The sequence below is a fragment of the Danio rerio genome, chromosome 16 (assembly GCF_049306965.1).
Source record: "Danio rerio strain Tuebingen ecotype United States chromosome 16, GRCz12tu, whole genome shotgun sequence".
Taxonomy (NCBI): Eukaryota; Metazoa; Chordata; class Actinopteri; order Cypriniformes; family Danionidae; genus Danio; species Danio rerio.
The window spans coordinates 52,282,701-52,308,144 of record NC_133191.1 but is presented as its reverse complement, the minus strand read 5'-3'; the positions used below and the strand labels follow the sequence as shown (position 1 = coordinate 52,308,144).

Sequence of the window (25,444 nt, the reverse complement as noted above, 5' to 3'; positions counted from 1 at the left end):
TAAACAAAATTAAACTTAGCTTTAAACTTTAACTTAACCTTTAACATAGCTAAGCTTACCTTAATTTAACTTAAATTAGCGTAACTAACCTTAAACTTAACTTTAACTTAAATTTAACTTCAAGCATAACTAAACTAATCTTAAACTTAACTTGAACTTTTTAACATTATACTTTAACATTAACTTGGACTTAACTTTAAACTTAAACTTGAACTTAATAACTAACTTATTTTAATTACTAACTTAATTTAACTAATATTTAACTTAAAATAAACTTAAAATAAATGTCACTTTTTCTTAGTAGCTTAACTTAACTTTAAACAAAATTTCACTTAAATTTAAATTTAAACTTGAACTTAATTTAATTTAACTTTAACTTAAGTTAGCTTAGTTTAATTTAACTTAAATTAGCTCAACTAACTTTAAACTTGAACTTAGCTTTAAACTTAAACTTAACTTACAGTAGCTTAAATCACAGTAGCTTAACTTTACTTAAACTAAACTAATATTGAACTTAAAATAAACTTAAATTTAACTTTTACTTAAACTTAACGTGAATTATATTAACTAAAACTATAATAATAATTATATCTGCTTTGCAAAAATGACAAACCTACATTAATAGATGCTCAAAGCTATTATGCAAGCAATAACAAAATAAGGACAAATTAATAAGGATGGGTAACATTTGTTTAAATTGATCTCAAATAACTTCATGAAACACAGCATTTTAACACAATCTGCACAGAACCTTCATTCTTTTTCAAGAAAAAAACAAAACAGAAAGCTCATAACACATCTTTTATTTTCTTCAGGAGCATTACTTGAAGGTTTGCAGCTTTCACAGTAGTCACGTTTGAGTCCCTCAGTTTCTCCTCAGATCTCCAAATCATTCAAGCTATACTTTTGAAAAGCAACTCCAGCAACATTCATAACTCATTGTACCGCATGTATGCGCTTGGTCCTTTGAGAGAAGTCCTGCGTTTTTAGATTTGTGAAACTGCGGCAGCCGGGAGACGTTTGAATTGACGTGAAACATTGTAAACACTTTTCTTGTCAGCCGCACAGATGAACAATTATAAGACGAGTCACAAATTCAGCACTCTGATGTATTGCCTCTGTCATCCGCGTCATGTTTGCTAATCTTCTAGAATTAATATTTCACCATGCGATATTGTGGGATCAGCAATAATAAACCCACACGGGGACTTTGAATTCCACATCAAATAATGCAAACGGCACTGCAGTTTTTTCTCCCACGTGTGCAAGTCAAAGGCTATAAATGTCACCGCAAAAAGAGATTTATGTATTTTCCAGACTTCCATGACTGGATGAAAGCTTCAGCCCGCTCCATTAGATCCTAATCACTTTTTATGCCACAATTATATCTGCCCATCGCTCTCTTACTTTATGCTAAATGCTTTCATTTATTGGGGAGAAATAATTCAGATGGGGACTAATCGATGGTCGTGCATAGACTGTATCTTTTCAGGTTGCATTTTAGAGTGTGAGATTGAAAAGTATTATTGTCAGGGCTATAATTCTGTTTAGAGGCGGTTGATGAATGACTGAACGCGGCAGTGTTAACAATGCGGCCATAACTCTTGCTCTGCCGCCACCGCTGTCATTTCAGGTCACATTATATAGATTTACAGCACACTGTATGTTGCCTTTTGTCTGACACAGTTCAAGTTCTGCTCTGAATGAAGCTCTAGTCATAGAGTTGAAGTTAAAATTATTAACCCTCCTGTTATTCTTTTTCAAATATTTCCCAAATGATGTTTGAGCAAGGAATTTTTCACAGTATTTTCTATAATATTTTTTTCTTTATATTTGCTTTATTTCGGCTAGAATAAAAGCCTTTTTAAATAATTAAAATTTTAAATAAAAGCTTTTTATTATAAATTTTTTTTTATATTATGTTTTTATTTTTGACCTTAAAACAACACAGAACAATGCAAAATCAACAACAACTATAAAGACAGAAAAGAAATACAAAAAATGACAAAAGACCATTATTATATCAGTTCCTCCAGTATTATACATGATTTAACAATGTTACACGTATATCTAGGCCAGTGGGCACAGCCAATATGGTGATCTTGCAGACGATGACAGGGTTATACCTTTAAACTGTTATCCTTGGCATTTGACAGATAGTTAAAAAGATGGGTTCGACGCCAGCAAGTTATCAGATAGATTGTGTCTAAGTCTCTCTAAATGTAAATTGCTAGAAAATTCTGAAAGCCATGGTTTAAAAAGTGGTATTGATGCCTTTTTTTAATTTTTTTAGACAAAAAATAGTTTTTTTAGCCATCACCTTTCCATATTGGATAGCTTTTTATATTTGATGACTGAACCCACGAAGTGAGTCAGACCAACCAAAAACAGCGATTGCTGGATCAGGGTCGAGGTCGCAGCCATTTTTAATTTATTTAAAAAAATTAAAGGTCAGTAATATTAGCCCTTTTAAGCAACATAGTGTTTTTAATGGTTTGCAGAAAAAAAAAAAACAGTTAAGCCTTCTTTCCACTGCACACGACAAATGTCAAGCGACAGACCGGAAGTCTTCCATTTCCAATGGAGAGCCGTCTGGGAGCTGCGTTGAGTTCCGATCATCTCCAAATGCTGAAAATTCGGATCCGAATTGAGCTGCGGATCAGTTGAAATATTTGAACTCCTGCGACTAGACCGTATGCGACCGGCCGACCGCATGTGATGTATTCCAGTGTTGTACAAGCAGGTCTGTGTGCGCGAGATGAGAAATAGGAGTTTATTTGGTCATTTTTTTTATTACAAAAAGTCTATATTTAAAAAAAAAAGCATTTCTGTTCTTAAATGTAAGTAATATGTTTATATGTTTCTTTGGCCAATTTATTTGTTTTAACACTCGCATTTTGTGTTGGGACAACATAAAAGATTTGTGTTGGCCCAACTACCTGCTTAGGGGATTTGTAGTACCCAGCATGAGTTACGTGGGATTGAATTAAGAGAAGTAAATGTTAACAATAAAAGTAATCTTTGGTGTTTAAAGTTAATAGAAAGACTTGTTGGAGTTGAATCTTCATTTTAGTTTGAAGATTTAGAAGATTAAGAGAGGTAAATGTTGAAAATAAAACAACCCGGGCTAATTGTGGAAACGTAGCCCCGCGGACGTTTCTGCGGACCGCGATTTACGTCCTGGGAGGTACGTATTCGAGCGTTTTTTTGTTTTCGCGGATCTGCGAGAGGCCGCTGTGCGCGCTATTTTGCGTCACGGGCGCCTCTCGGGAGCGCACGCCGTTTGCGTCCGCGCCGTTCTCGCGCGAAAAGCCGCCGGATCGGCCGACTTGGCCGACTCGGCCGCCCTCCTCTTCCTCCTCCTCATTCCCTAAACCCGAGCGACGGTTCGCAAAAGCCGTCCAAAAAAAAAAAAAAAAAGCAAAAGCCCTCGTCTTCGATTTCGACCGCGTTTTCGGATCCCGCCACATTCTCGCCCTTATTTTTCAGATTCCGTTTTTTGTCTTACCTGATTTCCGGAACCTGCTGTTCCCCGGACTCGATCCCGGTCGTCGTCCACATCGGCCGGCTCCTCCTTCTCAGGGGCCTCCGCTCCGCCGACGCAATGCTGTGAGCTAGGCGGACAAACTGATTGCATCGGGAAAGCCCTCCACTCAGAGGCGAGCCGTCGGCCGGCGAGCGCGAAGAGGAGGGGCAGAGCGGCGCCACACCGCCCTGCAGCGTTCGCTCGAAAAAAACTAAACGCGGCCTTTATGTACCTCCGGCCACGTAAATCGCTGTCTCCAGAAACGTCCGCAGGGCTACGTTTCCAGAATGAGCTTGGGTTGAAATAAAAGTAATCTTAGGCGTTTAAAGTTAATAGAAAGACTTGTTAGAGTTTAATCTTCATTTTAGTTTGAAGATTTAGAAGATTTCCATGTAATGCTTTGAGTTTTGAGATTACCTCCTTCCAGAAGCACTCATGTTTTGAGTGTCAGCAGCTTAATTAGCATAACTGCAATTTGTTGCTTTGCTCAGTGAGCAATAACTGTCCTAAAATGAGTACTGAGATCAGTCTCAATCAACTGTATATGTAACTCATGAAATATGCTTAAAAATGGGATAATTAATGGAATCAATTCAAATAAAAGTATATTGAAACTTACCTCACCTAGTCATACATGATGTCATCAGATCTTTGAGTTGAAGGTAAATAAAAATACAAATGTATTTAAACTTTTATATGATAAAATCTTGTTGGACTAACTCAATTGCATTTTATTGTATATATATTTTTTAGTTGGTCCTAAACAAATTTAGCGAATGGAAATCCAGCTCTCAATCAATTGAATTCATCCAATGAGATTTTTTTTTTCTGAGTGTAATTAACTTAGTTAACCCTTTAAACGTTACTTTAAGCTGAATACTAGTATCTTGAAAAAAAATATCTAGTCAAATATCATGTACTTTCATCATGGTAAAGATAAAATAAATCAGTTATTAGAAATGGAGCAATGGGTAGCACGATTGCCTCACAGCAAGAAGGTCACTGGTTTGTGTCCTGACTGGGTCATTTGGCGTTTATGTGGGGAGTTTGTTTGTTCTCCTCGTGTTAGCGTGGGTTTCCTCTGGGTGCTTCGGTTTCCCCCACCATCCAAAGACATGTGGTACAGGTGAACTGAATTTGCTAAATTGTCCGTAGTGTGTGTGTGTGAATGCAATAGTGTATGGGTGTTTCCCAGTGATGGGTTGCAACTGGAAGGGATTCCACTGCGTAAAACATGTGCTGGATAAGTTGGCGGTTCATACCGCTGTGGCAACTCCTGATGAATAAAGGGACTAAGCCGAAGGAAAATTAATAAATGAGTAATAATATTGATAGTCATATGTGCTTTTTCCAGTTTTTTTTACTGTGTGTCTCATGTTGTTAAAAGAGGTTGGCAACAAATAAAGATAAAAGAAAACAAGAAGAAAAAGAAAGATGACAGGGCACATTTGCATGACAACACTGCATTAAAAAATGGAAAAGATGTTTTCTTTTCTTTTTTTTTCGAAAAGTATTGTGTATAGATGACAGTGTTATCAAAATGATCCCTCTTCACATGCATCTGTGAAAATAACTAAAATTGCAGTATTATTCATGCCAGGTCAAAAAAAAAAAAAAAACAGTTTCAAATGCTGGCTTTTTTATAACATTCAAAATGCCCTTGTTTAGTACATAAATGGCCCAAAATCATTTTATTTACTGCTTTTATTGAACACTCTCATGTTAATGTGCCCTTGTGCCAAACTAAACTATAAAATTAAATAAAACATTCAAAGATTAATCAAGATTATATCTATAGTATAATATATACAGTCTATTTTTTATATATTATGTGTATGTAATATACAGAAATACAAAACTATACAATTTACACAATTTCTTTGCTTATATATTCAAATTTACATATAGTTTATATCATATGCATATACATATATTATATTTAAATTTAAATATACATTTATTTTCTTAAATATAAACATGCATGTGCATTTATACTTTATATACTAAATAAATATACACAGTACCCGTACACACAAATTTTATGTCAAAACAAACTTATATTTTGGATGCTATTAATCACCATTCGTTTTTGACCAGCACTTAATTTAATTTAATTTAATTTAATTTAATTTAATTTAATTTAATTTAATTTAATTTAATTTAATTTAATTTAATTTAATTTAATTTATTTTTATTTAATTTTTATCATTATTATTTTTTTATTATTATTTTTTTTAATTATTACATTGTACCGACCACTATGCCAGCATATGATTTACGCATTGATGGTCTTCAAGTACTGGGAAGCACCCATAAACACTCATTCATACTCACACTCGAACTAGGGTTTGGCCATGTCGACCAATTTGGCATTGTACAATGTCTAATGTGAAACATCGCGATGGACGATGGCATCAACATCATGTGAAAAGCGCCGGGTTGGAGGCAGTGTTTGACAGAGTGCGTGTGACGTTTCTGAAGAGCGAGAAGGGATTCAGGGGTGGGAAGGGTGCACAACTTATTCGAGGACCGGGCGGGAGTCGCGCAATTTTCGGAAGATTATCACTCATTTGCGGCCATTATGAGTCCCGCAAATGCAAAGAGACTCCAGGAACTTCTGGAAGACTTGGGATGTCTGAATATAACATTTAACAACTATAGTGAGACGCAATCTGGCAGTACATCCTTGATAAACTGTCCGACGCACACTGCTCTCTGGAGCTCAGAGGAGCTCATGACTGTGTGTGGCTGTGTCGGTGTGTGGTCACATGATGTGCGTTTTCAGCGGACGGAGGGCTGTTCATAAATTCCAGGTAAAACACAGTGTAGATGTGGATCATTTTTGTTTTTGAAATGCCATTTTAAGAAGAAGACGTATTAGTGTCAATAGGGCGTAATTGTGTATTTTTCGCGAGCGGGTTCACGATGGGGGGGGCGGGGGGGGGGTTATCGGCGATACCAGCTCAGCATCGTGTTGTCTATTGACCATCAGCAATGGAAGATGGCATCGTCTATCGGCCAAACCCTACCTATAGCACATGGCTTTGGACTGTGGGGAAAAACACGGGGAGAATGTGCAAACTCCACAAGAAACGACAACTGGCCCAGCCGGGACTCCATCCAGTGACCTTTTTGCTTTGAGGTGACAGTGCTACTGAGCCTTTTATTTTATTTTATTTTATTTATTTTTTCATTTTATTTTATTTATTTTATTTTAATTTTTTTTCATTTTTATTTTATTTTATTTTATTTTAACGTGACAGTGTATTCAATACATAAAAAAAGATTTTGAAGCCATTTATGTACTATGCCATTTGTTTTGGCCATTTTAATTACATCGGCATTTTGAATGTCATGGAAATACAGCTTTGAAAAAAAAAGCGAACTGCCATGAATAATACTGCAGTTTTAGTCATTTTCGCAGATACATGTGAAAAGGTATCATTTTAAAAACTCTCGTTTATTAAAGTCACCATTAAGCCACCATTATTGACTTGTTGATGGCATATAGTTGCCTATTTACTTGTATTTTGAATATCAGCATGCATTCAGACTGAATTGATCTTTGGTGTCTTATCTCCAGCTCCATGTGGAAGCCGCTCGACAGGTTCGGAGGGCACCATTCTTTCCCCAAACTACCCTCGCAACTACACTACCGGCCAGTCCTGCGTCTATGAGATTTCAGTTCCTGGAGAGTTTGGTAAGAACAGAGCTTTCAACCTATTATGTCGCTTATTACAAGATGTGGTTCAAAATAATGCATTAGTTAAGCATTAATCAATGGTTAATTTGTACACAATTAAGCAGTATTTGAAAACAAAAGCACTAGCAATTAACGTTTACATCTTAACATTTTAAGGGTTATGTCATGCATCAGATAAGCATGATCAAACTAAATGTCTAAAATGTCGTTAATTTGGTGCTATAAACGGCAATTTGACCCCCTATTCTAAAGTGAATGTTATATCCACATTAATGATGGCACATATTGGGGAATAATTAAGTTTATTGACTAAAACAAGCTAATAATTAAGGCCAAATGTCATTAATACAGTGCTAATAAAGACAATTTAACACCCTATTCTATAGTAAAAGCTATATCTACATTAATTATGGCACTAATTAGGAAATATTCAAGTTTGACTAAAACAATCTTATAATTAAGGCTAAAATGTCATTAATACAGTGCTAATAAAGACAATTTGACCCCCTATTCTAAAGTGAAAGCTATATCCACATTAATTATGGCACTTATTAGGAAATATTCAAGTTTGACTAAAACAATCTAATAATTAAGGCTAAGTTGTCATTAATACAGTGCTAATAAATACAATTTGACCCCCTATTCTAAAGTGAAAGCTATTTCCACATTAATTATGGCACTTATTAGGAAATATTCAAGTTTGACTAAAACAATCTAATAATTAAGACTAAAATGTCATTAATACAGTGCTAATAAAGACAATTTGACCCCCTATTCTAAAGTGAAAGCTATATCCACATTAATTATGGCACTTATTAGGAAATATTCAAGTTTGACTAAAACAATCTAATAATTAAGGCTAAGTTGTCATTAATACAGTGCTAATAAATACAATTTGACCCCCTATTCTATAGTAAAAGCTATATCCACATTAATTATGGCACTTATTAGGAAATATTCAAGTTTGACTAAAACAATCTAATAATTAAGACTAAAATGTCATTAATACAGTGCTAATAAAGACAATTTGACCCCCTATTCTAAAGTGAAAGCTATATCCACATTAATTATGGCACTTATTAGGAAATATTCAAGTTTGACTAAAACAATCTAATAATTAAGGCTAAAATGTCATTAATACAGTGCTAATAAATACAATTTGACCCCCTATTCTATAGTAAAAGCTATATCCACATTAATTATGGCACTTATTAGGAAATATTCAAGTTTGACTAAAACAATCTAATAATTAAGACTAAAATGTCATTAATACAGTGCTAATAAAGACAATTTGACCCCCTATTCTAAAGTGAAAGCTATATCCACATTAATTATGGCACTTATTAGAAAATATTCAAGTTTGACTAAAACAATCTAATAATTAAGACTAAAATGTCATTAATACAGTGCTAATAAAGACAATTTGACCCCCTATTCTAAAGTGAAAGCTATATCCACATTAATTATGGCACTTATTAGGAAATATTCAAGTTTGACTAAAACAATCTAATAATTAAGACTAAAATGTCATTAATACAGTGCTAATAAAGACAATTTGACCCCCTATTCTAAAGTGAAAGCTATATCCACATTAATTATGGCACTTGTTAGGAAATATTCAAGTTTGACTAAAACAATCTAATAATTAAGGCTAAGTTGTCATTAATACAGTGCTAATAAAGACAATTTGACCCCCTATTCTAAAGTGAAAGCTATATCCACATTAATTATGGCACTTATTAGGAAATATTCAAGTTTGACTAAAACAATCTAATAATTAAGGCTAAAATGTCATTAATACAGTGCTAATAAAGACAATTTGACCCCCTATTCTAAAGTGAAAGCTATATCCACATTAATTATGGCACTTGTTAGGAAATATTCAAGTTTGACTAAAACAATCTAATAATTAAGGCTAAGTTGTCATTAATACAGTGCTAATAAATACAATTTGACCCCCTATTCTAAAGTGAAAGTTATATCCACATTAATTATGGCATTTATTGGAACATATTCAAGTTATATCCACATTATAATAACCTCAAAATACCCCACAAATAATGTTTTATAACTCTTTAAAACTCTCCCTTAAAGGCTTTGATCCAAATTGTACAGTTTAGTATATTGTTAGTATGGATTGGTATGTTGTTAGTATGTCCAATATAAAGTCAAAGGCAGTTATTTTACAATGGAAATCTATGGTACAGTTGCTAGGGATCCATAAGTGGTTGCTGGGGTGTGGCTAGTAACTCATCAGTGATTGGCAGATTGGAAGCCTGAGTTAATTGAGCCCAACCTTTAGTCTGTATGACAGTCTGGCGCAAAGTTATGTGGTCACAAAGTTTAGTCCAATGTTAAGTCAATAGGGCTTTTCCGAATTTTCCAAGACAGTTTTCAGAAAACCATAAGTAGGATCAGTTGGAAAAGATATAGCAATATAATTCAGTATAGTTTAGAGGGCTTGGAGTTTGTTTGGTGGTTGTAGTAGGAACGATCTAGGAGATGCGTTCCTAAAATAATCTAAGAAGACGAAGAAGAAGTTTAAGTAGTATAACAGTATGTTGGCTTTATCCAGCCACCCTTAATATTGAAAAAACCTTGTTACCAGTCACACCTGAGTATTTATCAAGTATTTATCAATACCAGAGGGGAAGGAAAGTTCAAGAAAAAGGGAAAGAATGTGTCAAAGGGTGCTTTCACACATGCCTTATTTAGTTATGTTGAATCGCACTTGAGTTTGTTTTCCCTCTTGGTGCGGTTTGTTTGGGCAGATGTGAATGTAGCAATCGTACTCGAGTGCGCACCAAAAGTGGACAAAAAAAGCATACCACGACCTCCTTTGAAGAGATGGTCTCGGTACTCTTTCAAACGAATCATGGAGCGGTTTGTTTGTGGTGAGAATATGATCCAAACTAAAACAGACCCAAACGCAAAAAGTACTGCACCTTTTTAGACTAATCCAGCTGCTGTAGACCGATGCGCTCTGCATTATGGAATGTAGAGGAAAAATATTTGTTGACAGCGCTTTACCAACAATTTTAAACAGAGAGAGAGAGGGAAAAACATTACCTGATGGTTCGTTGGTAATATTTAGTAATAGTAAATTAATTCACGCCTCCTCCTGAAGTGATGTGCAATGCATTAAAACGTTGTTTTTTAACCACAGCCACGCTTCGTTCTCGAAATGTATAGTTTAACTAAAGTGATGTATACAAACTATATAGTATACCATAAGCAGGGGTACAATCAGTCAGCGCAGTTGTACCTCCATAGTAAAAAGTGGCATTTTGTGTCCGCCGGTTTGTTTAATTGCGGGAGATCCATGGGATTTTTACGCACATGAATTCTGACCAATCGAAATACAGTTAAGGAAATACGCTTAATACAATCTGGCCAATGAATGACGGTTTTGTCAGATGACTGCATTTTAGTTCTTTTAAACAGGTTCGGACCAAAGCAATCAGTGTGGTGTGAAAACGACCCAAAGACGGCAGAAAATGCTACGATGTATCATTAATTGCCCTTGGTTTGGACCAAATGAAGCGAACTACAGATGTAAAAGCACCCAAAGGCCCAATCTCAATTTTATTTTTGTACCCCTTCCCCTTGGTCCTTACAACCGAGGGTTAAGGGGACGGGCTTTAAAATTTACCCTTAGGAATTGGTGCAGCACTACAGCACCAGCACAGGTCATCTTATGTCATCACGATCTCTTGCTTCATATGAGATCAGCTGATCGCGAATGCTGTCGTTATTCCAGGTGTGTTATTTTTGGGAATTTATCTTCAGGAAATCACTGAAGGCATATGTTATGTTATCATAAAGATCTAATGTGGCAACAAGATTGTAATACTGTGCATTTAACACGGTGGCCATATTCAACTATGTAAACACACCAAAAACATTAACATTATAGCAGACACTGTAAAAAGCCCATTCCCAGACACTAGACATTACTGACAGGGTATTCGAGTGTCATCGAGTGTCAGAATGTTGTGGGACTGCTACACAGGAGTTATGATTAGGGATGATTATAGATCACAAAATTTTGCGTTTTTTATTTTACCGTTTCTTTTTTTTAAAGCATGACGGTAAAACATTAACGTGATTATGAATAAATTAAAACATGTGCTTGTTTGTTGTAAACATTTTTATTAATGACAAAAGCATACTAGTTTGTGCATCTCCTTACTTCCGGGTGCTGCTGTGGCTGGTGTATTCTGGGATATTTTCTTCCCCCTTGGTTTCGAGTGTGGTCCTGAAAAATATTAATTCAAAGATGTATTCACCCCTTCCCCTTAGCCCTACTCCTTTAAGCAAAAGAGAATTGGGACACCCCTATGCCCCGTTCACACAGAGCTTCAGCATCAACGCTTGACTAAAGGTGTGTCTGAAGTTGGGGCTGAAGCGATCGTCATAGAAGCGTCAGCCAATGAAATTCAGTCAGCAATAGGCCACTGTCTAGCTCAGGGGTGGGCAAACTGGGTCCTGGAGGGCCGGTGTCCTGCACAGTTTAGCTCTAACTCTGATGAAACACACCTGCTTATAGATTTCTAGGGATCTTGAAGACACTGATTGGCATGTTCAGGTGTGTTTGATTAGAGATGGAGCTAAACTATGCAGGTTACCGGCCCTCCAGGACCAAGTTTGCCCACTCCTGGTTTAGCTGGTGTATTTGCATACGGCGTTCTGATTGGCTGACGCTTCCGTCGGCGCTTGAAAAGTTGAGCTAGTTTCAACTTCTGCATCGAGCAACGCCTCTGAAGCGGTGCCGACGGATCCACAATGCAGTTCGGCAACGCCTGACGTCACACCTTCAAAGTTCAATTCAATTCAATTCAGCTTTATTTGTATAGCGCTTTTACAATGTAGATTGTGTCAAAGCAGCTTCACATAAATGGTCATAGTAACTGGAACAGTGTAGTTCAGTTTTTTAGTGTTTTAAGTTCAGTTCAGTTCAGTTTAGCTCAGTTCAGTGTGATTTAATCATTACTGAGAGTTCAAACACTGAAGAGCCAATTCATCGATGCGTAGCTCTACCAATCCTGAACCATGCGAGGCAGTGGCGACAGCGGAGAGGGAAAAAAAAACTTCACCTGATGGGAGTGAAGAAAAAAAAAAACCTTGAGCGAACCAGACTCAGTTGGGCACGACCATTTTAATTTCTCCGCTGGCCAAAAGTCTTGTGCAGAGCTTCAGTCGCCGTGGTGGAGGCTGGAAGATGGCCTCAGCGAAGACTCGTCTGTCCCTGGAGCGTCGCTAGAATCAGACACATGTTCTCCACTCCCCACGACCATCAGCGCAGCAGCAGCTCAGGATATGGCCTGGTCCCGGATATGGAATCCTTGGGATCATCTCGTCGCTGGTCTTGGATCCAATCAGTGACTCCGCATAATCTGAGGACCTCGGGATGAGTATCCCCAGGTGAAAATAGAGAATAAAGAGAATAATTAGCGTAGCTGCTGTTCATAGTGTATATAAGCAAGATGCAGAAGCCTGTGTGGAACCCGCTAGGTGATGCATTGAATTCATAGGTTGTGAAAGTGAATGGGAAGCGTTGACGCTGATGCCCCGTGTGAATGTGGCGCTACCCCTTTGCTTGCACGCGCAAAACGAGAGGTAGTAGGGCCAAGGGGTAGAATTGGGCTTGGGCCAAAATCTGACCTGGGCCTTTTTCTTTAAATTCCGGAGTTTTTGTTGTTTTATTACAAGGCACATCGAAGTCTGAGTAAAATCCATCCCTACAAGTGTGATGAATTTATTTTTACTATTAGATGCTGGCTATATTCACACACTGTTGCCACATAACTGTGTTTAAAACGTGATTTTGGCATGATAATTCCCCTTTAATACAAATGAACATCAAGGAATATTAACAAAAGGCTAAAAGCTGCTATTGTACAGAACATACATGAGTGTGATAAAAGCCTTTTAGTGAAGGGGAAGAAAAAAAAAGCGGAAATCGAGTTGGAGAAAACAGCAGTTCTTTTCATTTCTGAGAATTGCATTTGCTGTAATTGAATAGGCACAGTAGTTGCAGATGAAATGTGCGCTTATGTATGTTTCTGCAACAGCGCTGCAATTCCTTTTCACTGTAAAGGGTTATTAAAAGCGAAATCCAGCCGTCTCTGGAGTCATTTTGCCTAACATCAGGGGCATCACCGCGGCCCAGCAGGATCACAACTTCTGAAAGGGTTTGGACTTTTAATTCTCCGAGGCGACTGAGATCATGTTTCGAAGCTTAAATCCTCACATCAGAGGCGTGTTTATCTGAGCCTCATATTTTATGCATGTACGAGCGGTTATTTTGTTTAGTTTTGCTGGTAACAGGCCATGTCGACTGTGCTCAGTGTGATACCGAAACATCTAGGAACAAACAAAGGGAAAATTGTATTTGTGACCTTGTATGAACTGTAGAAAACTCTGCTCTTAAGAGGGGCTACAGAGATTTAGCTGCGACTGGTTTTGTTGTTTATAAGGTTTGGTAGCTGTGGGACACATTAACTTACACTTTACTGGGATTTAAGCAGAAATCTTGAGAATGATGTGCAATTGATGGCTGTTGAAACTAGAGCTGTGCAATATATCTTTTCAGCATCGATATCGCAATGTGATCATTCTCAGTAGTCACATTGTAGGATATGCAATGTTTAGTTTGTACTATAATTTATTATGTACATGTGTTTTTGATGCCTGTGATTGTATAATGACTTTAAAAACATTCAGAAATTGTACCATTTTTTACCCTAAGTATGATTAATTTTATTGAATTATTTTTATTTTTATCATTCTGTTACTGTACTTAAATACTGGTGGACTCGGGAAACGATAAAACACTTTATCTATACTTTAATTATATGATTATATTAATAGATTGTTATGCATGAAAGTACTCAACACATGCAAATATAGAAATGCACTGCAAATAGCGCAGACAACAACGAAAATGTGTCAGGGGACCCCAAAAACTTTTGTTTATTAGATTTTATGGTGGTGTGTGTGTGTGTGTGTGTGTGTGTGTGTGTGTGTGTGTGTGTGTGTGTGTGTGTGTGTGTGTGTGTGTGTGTGTGTGTGTGTGTGTGTGTGTGTGTGTGTGTTTGTGTGTTTGTGTGTGTTTATGTGTGTGTGTGTGTGTGTGTGTGTGTGTGTGTGTGTGTGTGTGTGTGTGCGTGTGTGCGTGTGTGTGTGTGCGCGTGTGCGTGTGTGTGTGTGTGTGTCCTATATATATTATAAGTAATAAAATAAAGCAATTCTGGTTGATAGTGTTGGATAAGTTGGCAGTTCATTCAGCTGTGCGACCCAAATTAATAAAGGGACTAAGCCGACAAAAAAAAAATGTATGAATGTTAAATTAAATTAAGTATTTTTAATAAATTATTTTGTTTAAATTAAAACAAAATTAAATTAAATAAAATAAGTAAATAAAATTGAAATGAAATAAGTAAATAAACGTTAAGTAAATAAACGTAAAGTAAAATGAAATGATAGTTCATTTAGTTTGGTGTGTAAAGAATAATAAAAAAAATTGGTAGCTCAATTCTAGCTCAGTTTGTAAAGAAATATTAAAAAAATAAAATAAATAATATAGATGGTAAATTTCAATTTTAGAGTTCAAAAAATACAAATCAAATCCCGATAAATGCAGAAATATATTATATTATATTATATTATATTATATTATATTATATTATATTATATTATATTATGTTATATTATATTATATTATATTATATTATATTATGTTATGTTATGTTATGTTATGTTATGTTATATTATATTATATTATATTATATTATATTATATTATATTATATTATATTATATTATATTATATTATATTATATTATATTATATTACATCACATCACATCACATTACATTACATTACATTACATTATATTATATAGTGAGAGTTTAGCCAATGGATGCATGATTCTTTCGATACATGGTGACATTTATTCATCCAATACATACATTTTAAAATTCCTCTAGCTGAAGAAGAGTTCAGTCTTTCATGTTTTGTTTCATCAGATTTAAACCTTCTCAGTTTGTACAAGCATATATTAATAAGTTTTTTTTTTTTTTTTTTTTTTTTAACTCTACTAAATGTTTTCCTGTGAATGCTGGTGAGTGTTTAGGAAGGATGCCGCAGGGCGTCTCGCTTGATTATGAAAGTGCAATGATTTGACTCTGTAGGAGGAAAGAGAAAGAATTGAGAACAAGAAGCGCTGAAGGTCTTCTTAAAATATCACATCAAACTGCACTTGAAGTTCTCAACTCTTTACAAAACCTCTCATCACAGAGATTTTTTTTTTCTTTTTCTCGAAATAGGACATGGTCAAACCAGTGACTTTAAGTCTGTTATATTTTTAGACTCTAAAAATAGGAAGGCGCCTTATGTATATTTTTGTAAAAATAGTTTAGTTAAGTTCCGTTTAGTTTTGTTTCATTTCACTTAGTATCATATGGTGTCATATATCGTATCATATCAAACCATATTGTATTTGTTTGTATTCATTTTTCGTTTTTTGCTTTTTTTGTAGTTGGTTTTTTCTGTGGTTTTTTGTGTTACATTTTGTTTAGTATTATATTGTATCATATATTTTATCGTATCGTATTCTTTTGTATTTGTTTTTCCATTTCTTACTATTGTTTTGTTTGTTTTGTTTTTGTTTTTGTTTTATTATTATTATTATTATTATTATTATTATTTATTATTATTTATTATTATTATTATTATTATTTATTTTATTATTTATTTTTTTACTATTATTACTTATTATTATTATTATTAGTAGTAGTAGTAGTAGTAATACTTTTTTAAATATTTGTTATTATTATTATTATTATTATTATTATTATTATTATTATTATTATTATTATTATTATTATTATTATAAATAATAATAATTTTACCGCCAACAAATCGCCAACCTATTCAGCATATGTTTTACGCAGCGCATGCCCTTCCAGCTGCAACCCATCACTGGGAAACATTCATATTCACTCATTCACACACATACACTACAGACAATTTACTTACCCAATTCATCCATAGCACATGTCTTTGGACTTGCACCTGGAGGAAACCCACAACGACATGGGGAGAACATGCAAACTCTACACAGAAACCCCAGCTGACCTAGCTGAGGCTCGAACCAGCGACCTTCTTGCTATGAGACGATTGTGCTACCTGCGCCACAGTGCTGGACACTTTTTATTATTATTATTCTGGGTCGCCATAGAGGAATGAACCACCAAATTATCTAGCACATGTTTTATACAGCGAACACAGGAAGAACATGTAGTCCACACAGAAATGCCAACTGACCCAGTCAGCGCTCGAACCACTGACCTTCTTGCTGTGAAGCTACAGTGCTAACCAGTGATTATCCTTCTGTTGACGTCAACCTGAAGGATTCCATAGCAACTGCATATTAAAAAAGACTATAGAATACACAAGATTTCTCACTCATACTGTATAGCTTTGAATGGGGAAAAGTCTAATGGTCAATATAGAGACTGATAATTCTCTGGGGGGAAAGCTCAGACCAGATGTGTGCTTTCTTGGCAGTTTATGTGATCAACAAACGTACTGGAATCTTAGCAAATGCTTGCTTCACAGACCTAAGAAATGTATATACATAAAGCTTGAAATCTCTATTAAATGATGCAACTACTGTTGAAAACAAAAGTTTTTGTAATCTGTATGAAACAAACGCGAGATACAGTCAAACGCACATCACATGACAGAATGCCCACAAACTCGTAAACAAAAAGTCGCTGTCATTTCTGAAGGAGATTCACCATCAAGACCAAGTTGCAAATTACTTCAGAAGAGCAGCACGGTCAGACAATCATTATCCAGAGGATAATAAAGTGTAACATGGCCATACATGGGGTTGGTGTCATGATCTTGTTCCTTTCGAGTCATCATTCATTCATTCATTCATTTTCTTGTCAGCTTAGTCCCTTTATTAATCCAGTGTCGCCACAGCAGAATGAACCGCCAACTTATCCAGCACATTTTTATGCAGCAGATGCCCTTCCAGCCGCAACCCATCTCTGGAAAACATCCACACACACATTCACACACACACACTTATACACTACAGACAATTTAGCCTACCCAATTCACCTGTACCACATGTCTTTGGACTGTGGGGGAAACCGGAGCACCCGGAGGAAACCCCCGCAGGGAGAACATGCAAACTCCACACAGAAACACTAACTAAGCGAACCAGCGACCTTCTTGCTGTGAGTCAGCACTACCTACTTGCGCCACTGCATCGCTCTTACTTTCGAGTGAGCATGCGCATTAGCTTAGGCAACCTGAACAAATGCTGATTTAGTTAGATTTTAATGTCTAGTAACGAAACTTATGAGACGGTTGTTGTTTAATTTTATTGGTGATTCCAAATATTTATGAAAATCGTAAGCTTGGCAAACAGTTTTAGAGAATTTGATGTTTTCCCATTCAGACAGAAGATACCTGAGCATTCTGCCCGAGAGGTGTTTCACAGAGTGAAATTACTTGCCTTAAAGGGACTTTGATATTAGGTGCGTTCGACTTCATGCGTCTTAAAGCAGTGCATGCTGGTTAAAAATTTTGTCTGGATTGACGCTGCGCGGATGCCATGTGACTGTCACATGTGGCCTCATAGTACTGCAACAGCGCTCTGAGATTGGACGACTAATTCAGCCAGTGCAGCGTATGAAGAGCGACTGCTGGAGCTGCGATGATGACACCGATATTACACAATTGGCCGAGTTCACTGCATGATGAAAACTATGTGTGTTCCAGTTTTATTAATGGAAATATTCCGCTTTACAAATTTCAAAATAAAGAATTAACTTTTCATACCCTCTCTATCTTGTACACATCATGCTTATTAAAATACTACAAATATTTTACTGCAGTATTCATTTTTTGTTAATTTGTTCATAATGACTAGATTGTTTGCACAGGTTTATTTTCGACCTTTTTTATACAGACTATTTACTGTATTCAGCTCCATTAATGGTTTAAATGATATATTTTAGTGAATAAACTGAATATTAATTCAAATAAGAATTACAGGCTTGAAATAAAAAATGAAAAAAAATCATCATTAATTCTGCTACCCCTAAAGGTTTCTTAACAAATTAAGTTAAAGAGCTATTTTATTTAATAATTATAAATTATTTAAATGTTTATAAAATATATTTTTTTTCCTGTCTAGCCGTTTATACACAAGTTTTAAAGTGACATTGATGTACCTGCTCTTACTGGGAAAGATCTACTTAAAGTGTAGCTCGCTTATTTTAGAAATGTCCTTTTTTCAGTCTTTATCAGTAATCTTAATCATTGTTTTAGACTTAAACAAAACACAATGTTTTGGGTTTTACACTAATATAAATTGGAAAGTTGTATATCTATAAATTTAAATTAATGGTAACCCCTTTTTAGCATATTCAACAAGAAGTATTAGCCTAAAGAGGGATGTTTAGACTCCTAAGATTTGTGCTTATTGCTTTGCATTTAACAGGCTTATTCATTTTTGTTTATATTATTTAATTCATCATTAGTCCCTTATTGTTTAAAATGAACTAGTTTGTAAAGACTGTATTCTGTTTTATTTGCACAGTAAATCTTTTGCTGTTATAAAAAAATAATAATAATGATGGCGAATTTGAGCCTTGAAGTGTCTAGCTTGACAGCTCTGTTTTCAACTCCGCCCTTGCCTGTGCTCGACCAATTTCATTGATAGCTGGCTGTAGCCGTGCTTCATGTCGAACGCACCTATTAATTCCCCTCCCAGACCATTAAGGGGGATTAGTATGAGGGAATGATTCGCAAATGTAACTCCACCGGTCCTATACCACCCCACCCCTCCAAGCTGAGATCGAACTGGCAACCTTCCGCTTGGGAGTCAGTTACTCTAACAGGGAGGCTAAAGACCATGGACTCTAGAGCACCTTTTAGATGTTAGAGTAATGAGGTTTACCTGCCTAGCACTTCAGTAGCTGGCCTCTGTTAAACAAATAAAAGCCCCGCCCTCTATTCAATACTCAGTTTCAGTTGGAAGGACATCAACATACTGAAATAAAAGTCTCAGCAACATCCGGTTCATGTGGACTTTAACGTATTTATTTTTATTTTATTTCAATTTATTTTAAGTGTCTTATTGGAGATCAATGAGACGCCATTGCATGAATATTTTCCCCTTAGAACAGAACAGTTAGAAGTATTTAATTCTCTTTTGAGCTTGTCAATTATAAAGGACCTTTTGAAGGTAAATAATAATCCGGTTCTCTGTTCCTTTAGCCAGTTTTTAATGTTTAATTATTCTGTCACAAATAATAAATCCGGACATTTGTTTTAAGAATACAGCATCTGTCTTTTGAGAGGAAAACCGAATTATTCACAGCTGCCAAACGAGAGCCTTAGGCATGAATAGTACATATTAGACTCCAGCATGCTTGTTTATAGAAAGTTGTCGACCAACCGTACATTGTGCATCTGGGCAGTACGGCAGAAAATCTGTTCCCGTTGTAGCAGATTCCCTCAGCGTATGAGAAATCTTGGCAGCGTCGTGAGAGCTACTACATTAGGGACTCTTATTAGATTTCTGTAAACCGCAGCCGACAGCTTCGTGTTTCAATGCAGGACTCAGGTCTTTATTTTATGTCAATCACAATGCCTGCGATGTACAGTTGAAGTCAGACTTATTAGCCCTCCTGAAATATTAGCCTCTGTCTATATATTTTTCCCTAATTTCTGTTTAACGAAGATAATTTTTTTTTAAATGATAATTTCGTGAAATACAAATACATAATAGTTTTAATAGCTAATCTCTGATAACTGTTTCTTTTATCTTTGCCATGGTGACTACATAATATTTCACAAGATATTTTTGAAGATGCTAGTATTCATCTTAAAGGGTATTTTAAAGGTTTAGGTTAATTGGGTTGATTAGGCAAGTAAGGGTAATTAGGCAAGTCATTGTACACTCCACTCACCGGCCACTTTATTAGGTACACCTGTCCAACTGCTCATTAACATACATTTCTAAAAAGCCAATCACATGGCATCAACTCAATGCATTTAGGCATGTATACATCGTCAAGACGATCTACTGCAGTTTAAACCGAGCATCAGAATGGGGAATAAAGCATGGTTGTTGGTGCCAGATGCGCTAGTCTGAGTATTTCAGAAACTCAGATTTACTGGGATTTCTCGCACATCAATCTCTAGGGTTGACGAAAAATGGTCCGAAAAAGAGAAAATATCTGTGATATTTATGCTAGTGGTCAGAGGAAAATTGCCTGACTGGTTCTAGCTGATATAAAGTCAACAGTAACTTAAATAATCACTCGTTACAACCGAGGTATGCAGAAGAGCATCTCTGAATGCACAACACGTCCAACCTTGAGAAGGATGGGCTACAGCAGCAGAAGACCACACCGAGGGCCACTCCTGTCAGCTAAGAACAGGAAGCTGAGGCTACAATTCGCACAGACTCACCAAAATTGGACAATGGGAGATTAGAATTTCTGTTGCGACCATTAATGGTAGGGTCAGAATTTGGCATCAATACCATGAAAGCATGGATCCATCCAGCCTTGTATCAACAGTTCAGGCTGTTGGTGGTGGTGTAATGGTGTGGGGGATATTTTCTTAGCACACTTTAAGCTCATTAGAACAAACTGAGCATCATGTCAACGCCACAGCCTACCTGAGTAGTGCTGCTGACCATGTCCATCCCTTTATGACCACAGTGTACTCATCTTCTGATGGCTACTTCTAGCAGGATAATGCACCATGTCATAAAGTGTGAATCATCTCAGACTGGTTTCTTGAACATGACAATGAGTTCACTGTACACAAATGCCCTCCACAGTTACTAGATCTCATTCCAATAGAGCACCTTTGGGATGTGGTGGAACAGGAGATTTGCATCATGGATGTGCAGCCAACAAATATGCAGCAACTGCGAGATTCTATCATGTGAATATGGACCAAAATCTCTGAGGAATATTTCCAGCACCTTGTTAAATCTATGCCACAAAGGATTAAGGCAATTCTGAAGGCAAAATGGTGTCCAACCTGGAACTAGAAAGGTATACCTAATAAAGTGGCCGGTGAGTGTATAACGTTGATTTATTCTGACAATTAAAATCAAATATTACTTAAGGGGGCTAAAAATATTGACCTTAATTTAAAATATATATATAGGTGAGGCAGTGGCGCAGTAGGTAGTGCTGTCGCCTCACAGCAGGAAGGTCGTTAGGTCGCTGGTTCGTGGGTGTTTCTGTGTGGAGTTTGCATGTTCTCCCTGCCTTCGTGTGGGTTTCCTCCAGGTGCTCCGGATTCCCCCACAGTCCCCAGACATGCGTTACAGGTGAATTGGGTAGGCTAAATTGTCCATATTGTATGAGTATGAGTGTGTGTGTGTGGATGTTTCCCAGAGATGGGTTGCAGTTGGAAGGGCATCCGTTGTGTAAAAACTTGCTGGATAAGTTGGTGGTTCATTTCCCTGTGGTGACCCTGGATTAATAAAGGGACTAAGCCGATAAGAAAATGAATGAATGAATGAATGAAAATATATTAATTCATTTTCTTGTATTTGTATATATATTAAGGACTGCTTTTATTCCAGCCAAAATAAAGCAAGTAAGACTTTCTCCAGAAGAAAAAATATGATAGGAAATATTGTGAAAAATTCCTTGCTCTGTTAGACATGTAGGGCTAATAATTCTGACTTCAACTGAATAGTTGCATTGCTCGCGCTAATCCCAACGTGCTTCCTGTCAACAGTCCAACATTCACACCCCCTTAAAACTGGTGGCAGATGTTTTAGAGAGCGTGAGCACAGAAATCTGGCCCCTAGGACGCGTGGCTTGTCCCGGTACGGGGGCTGTGTGCATGAGTGTAAGGATGTGCCCGCAGGCCTGTGTCGCATCAAACACTGCCGACTCCAGCCACCCACGAGTGCAGCTGCGGATTCAACAAAGCCGTCATACACTCCATCACCCAAACGTGTTCATTTCCATCTCTTGTTCCACCTTTGTGCTCTTCGAAGTCAAACCCAATTTCAGGGTAAATCAATTTCCGTCTGTCCATCCATCCATCCATCGGATGAGTGCAGCCACCCACATGTAGAGCTGCAGTTTCATCAGAGCCAATGGCAACCTTATATGCTTGTGTCCATTCCTTTCTCAAATCGAAGTTCAGATCATTCATTCATTCATTCATTCATTCATTCATTCATTTTTCTCCAGTTTAGTCCCTGAACTATCACGGGTCGCCATAGTGGCAAGAACGGCCAATTATTCTGGCATATGTTTTACACACCGGATGCCTTTCCAGCCACAACCCAGCAGCATGCTGGGAAAAAAATTCAGATTATTACTATTAAGTGAGGTGTACAAATAAAAGAAAGAACTTTAGATGTGCAAATAGTTTGTCTATCTGTCCATCTATTAAATGAGTGCATCCATCTACGTGTGGAAGTGTAGTTTCGTCAAAGCCAATGGCAACCCTATATATTTGCTTCAATTTCTCACTCAAAAGAACTTCTGATTAGTTCTGTTAAAATCAACCCGGCTCATTCTGAAAATGTAGCCCTATATACATTTCTGGGGATCACAAAATACATCCCAGGAGCTATGTTTTTTCTGCAGTTTTTCGATTTTGCAAATCCACCAGAGGTCAATATGTATGCTTTTTGAGATCACAAATTTCTCTCGCGAATGCCATTCCTGCCTGCTCTTCTCACCGAAATTCACTAGAGGACGCTGTTGACTGACTAACCTACTGAGCGATTAACACACCCAATAACCTACCAAAGAAAGTATATGATAAAGTGGTCGGTGAGTGTACAAAAAAAGAGTGTGTATAAACAAATTATTACCAATGATGCACAGTATGATTTGGATAAGACGATACTTGGCTGAGATACAACTATTTTAACCCTACGTTGGACATCACATGACATCCCATTTTTCTGAAATTTGGAACATAATTCAGGTCTGAAGGGGTTAAAATCTGAGTGTTTAAAACATCTAATTATAATAAAATTGTCTTTTAAGTTATCAAAATCAAGTGCTTAGCAGTGCATATTACTAATCCAAAAATTAGGTTTTGATATATTTAAGGTAGATAAGTTACAAAATATGTTAACAAAACTTAAGCTTTATTTAAAACTCTAATGATTTTTGACCCATTTAGTGCATTTTGACTATTGCTGTAATCATGCAAAACAAAGGCTGATTTATACTTCTGCGTCAAACGCCGGCGTATGCTACGGCGCTGACGCATAGCCCTTCGCCGTGGCCGTCGAGGTCACTGACGTGCACCTCTCAAAAAATTTAACTACACGTCGCAACGACGCGTAGCGTAAGCTCTGTGATTGGTCGGCTTGGTAGCGCTGACGAGTCTGGGCGGGACCGAGAGCCGCGCGAATGTTGCGAGCGATTGTTTACAAGTGTGAAGTCCCGTGAAGGAGTCCTGATGGAAAGTTTTGTTTTGTGTTTACCTCATAGTTAAAGTTGTTGCACGTCCGCCGGTTCCTGCCTCAAAATGAGCTAGTTTGAGCCACTTGTACATCCCGGAAGTGTTCAGGAAAAGCAAAAAAGCAGAGAAGAAACTCGACACAGAGGAACATTTACACCTCACTGCCAACTAGCGTTTCGGAAGTGTTAATGCAGACCGACAGAGACAGCGCGCAGAAGTATAAATGCACAGCCACGCGCGTTGCCTGCGCCGTGGGTTACGCCGGTCACCTGACGCAGAAGTATAAATCTGGCTTAAGGCTTCATATGGTTTTGTGGTCCATTGTCACAAATAGTTAAAAACGAGCCATATTCTGTCTTCAATATCACTAATGCCCTGTCTGAAATCTCTCCAGGAGAACCCTGCACTCCCAGACTAGTTGTTCCTCTGCACTTTTGGTACATGTAAATAAATACGTAATATGTATAAATGAACCACATCTACTGTATGTGCGTGACTGTCTGTCGGTCTCCCCCATCTATTAAGGATGACCAAATCTAAACCTAAAACTAACCAATCATTGCGTTGTTAAACAGATGGAAACCAAAAGGGTGAATAAATGCACTTTAAACTCTAATATTCTAGCAGCCCCTAGGAATGATATTATGAGCTTGTACAGTAATTGAGCGTAATATGCACACTTTAAAATAATGCTAGCCAGTAGTCAAGACGGGGGCAAAGAATCATGTAAATCCTCAACTCCAGAGTTGTTTCAGTGTGAAACTTTTCCTTCATTGTCGCGCCGGGGTGTGTGAACATTGCCTGCGGCTAGCCTGGTGGGTTAGTAGCGGGGAACATGCTGGGAAGAATCGTACTCCAGAGAGATGAGTCACCGAGTTTTTAACTGCGCCAATACAACTTTCAGCTCTCCGTCGCTTTGCTCGCACAAATGTTTGTCATTGTTGGTGTTACTGTCTGTTGCGCTGCCTTGAATAATTGACACCGGGTTCGTTTCAAAGCGGTGGGGGTTTATATCCGCGTTGTCTGCGAGTGTTTGAAGTTCTGTAGTGTGCCAGTGTCGAGGCGTAGCACCGGGCCTCCCCGTGGATGGGGCTGCAGGCCTTTTCATTTCTTACTATCAGTCTGTCAGCATTGAGGTCTAGTTAGTCTCTAATCCACCTGCTGCCTCTCTGTTGTTGAAGAAACATACGTTGTGGACTTGATTTTTTTTATGCTTCTTTATGTTTGAACACCTCACTAGAATAAAATTAAAGGCTAGTCTGCAGCTTTTCGACCTTGACGTTTTTCACTGACTTGTAAAATATGTCATTTCGGTCACACTTTATTTTGATGGTCTGTTTAATTTACATTGCATTTACATGCCAACTAATTCTCATTAGATTATAATTAGACTGTTAAATTGGGGTTAGTGTAAGTTGACATGTACTTGCTAGATTTCTTATAGTCAGTCATATGTCTATTGAGGGAGCAGTCTCAACAGAAATTAAGCAGACAATCTACTAATACTTAAATGGACCATCAAAATAAAATGTTACCATATTTTCTGCTGCTGTAAAGAGTGAGCTGAGAAAATTATTAGATGAAATTATTTTAAGCAAAAGTGTTTAGTGCTTTTTTTTCATGGCAGCTCTGCAGTTTGGTGATTAAGTACATATGAAAGGTTCAGATGCAAAAACCTTTAAGTTTACCTCTGAAAGTTTCTTCTGAAAAAAGCTATGT

The 25,444-nt window shown here is 36.9% G+C and overlaps 1 protein-coding gene across 5 annotated transcripts in view; it reads left to right on the top strand.

Moving 5' to 3' along the window:
• Positions 1-25,444, top strand: part of csmd3a (CUB and Sushi multiple domains 3a) — a 598,216-nt gene that overhangs the window by 306,039 nt on the left and 266,733 nt on the right. For all 5 annotated transcript variants that reach the window (XM_068214255.2, XM_068214256.2, XM_021467030.3 and 2 more), the window contains one exon: positions 7,110-7,226. In XM_068214255.2, the coding sequence (XP_068070356.1) occupies positions 7,110-7,226 (117 nt within the window). The remainder of the gene's footprint in view (positions 1-7,109; positions 7,227-25,444) is intronic.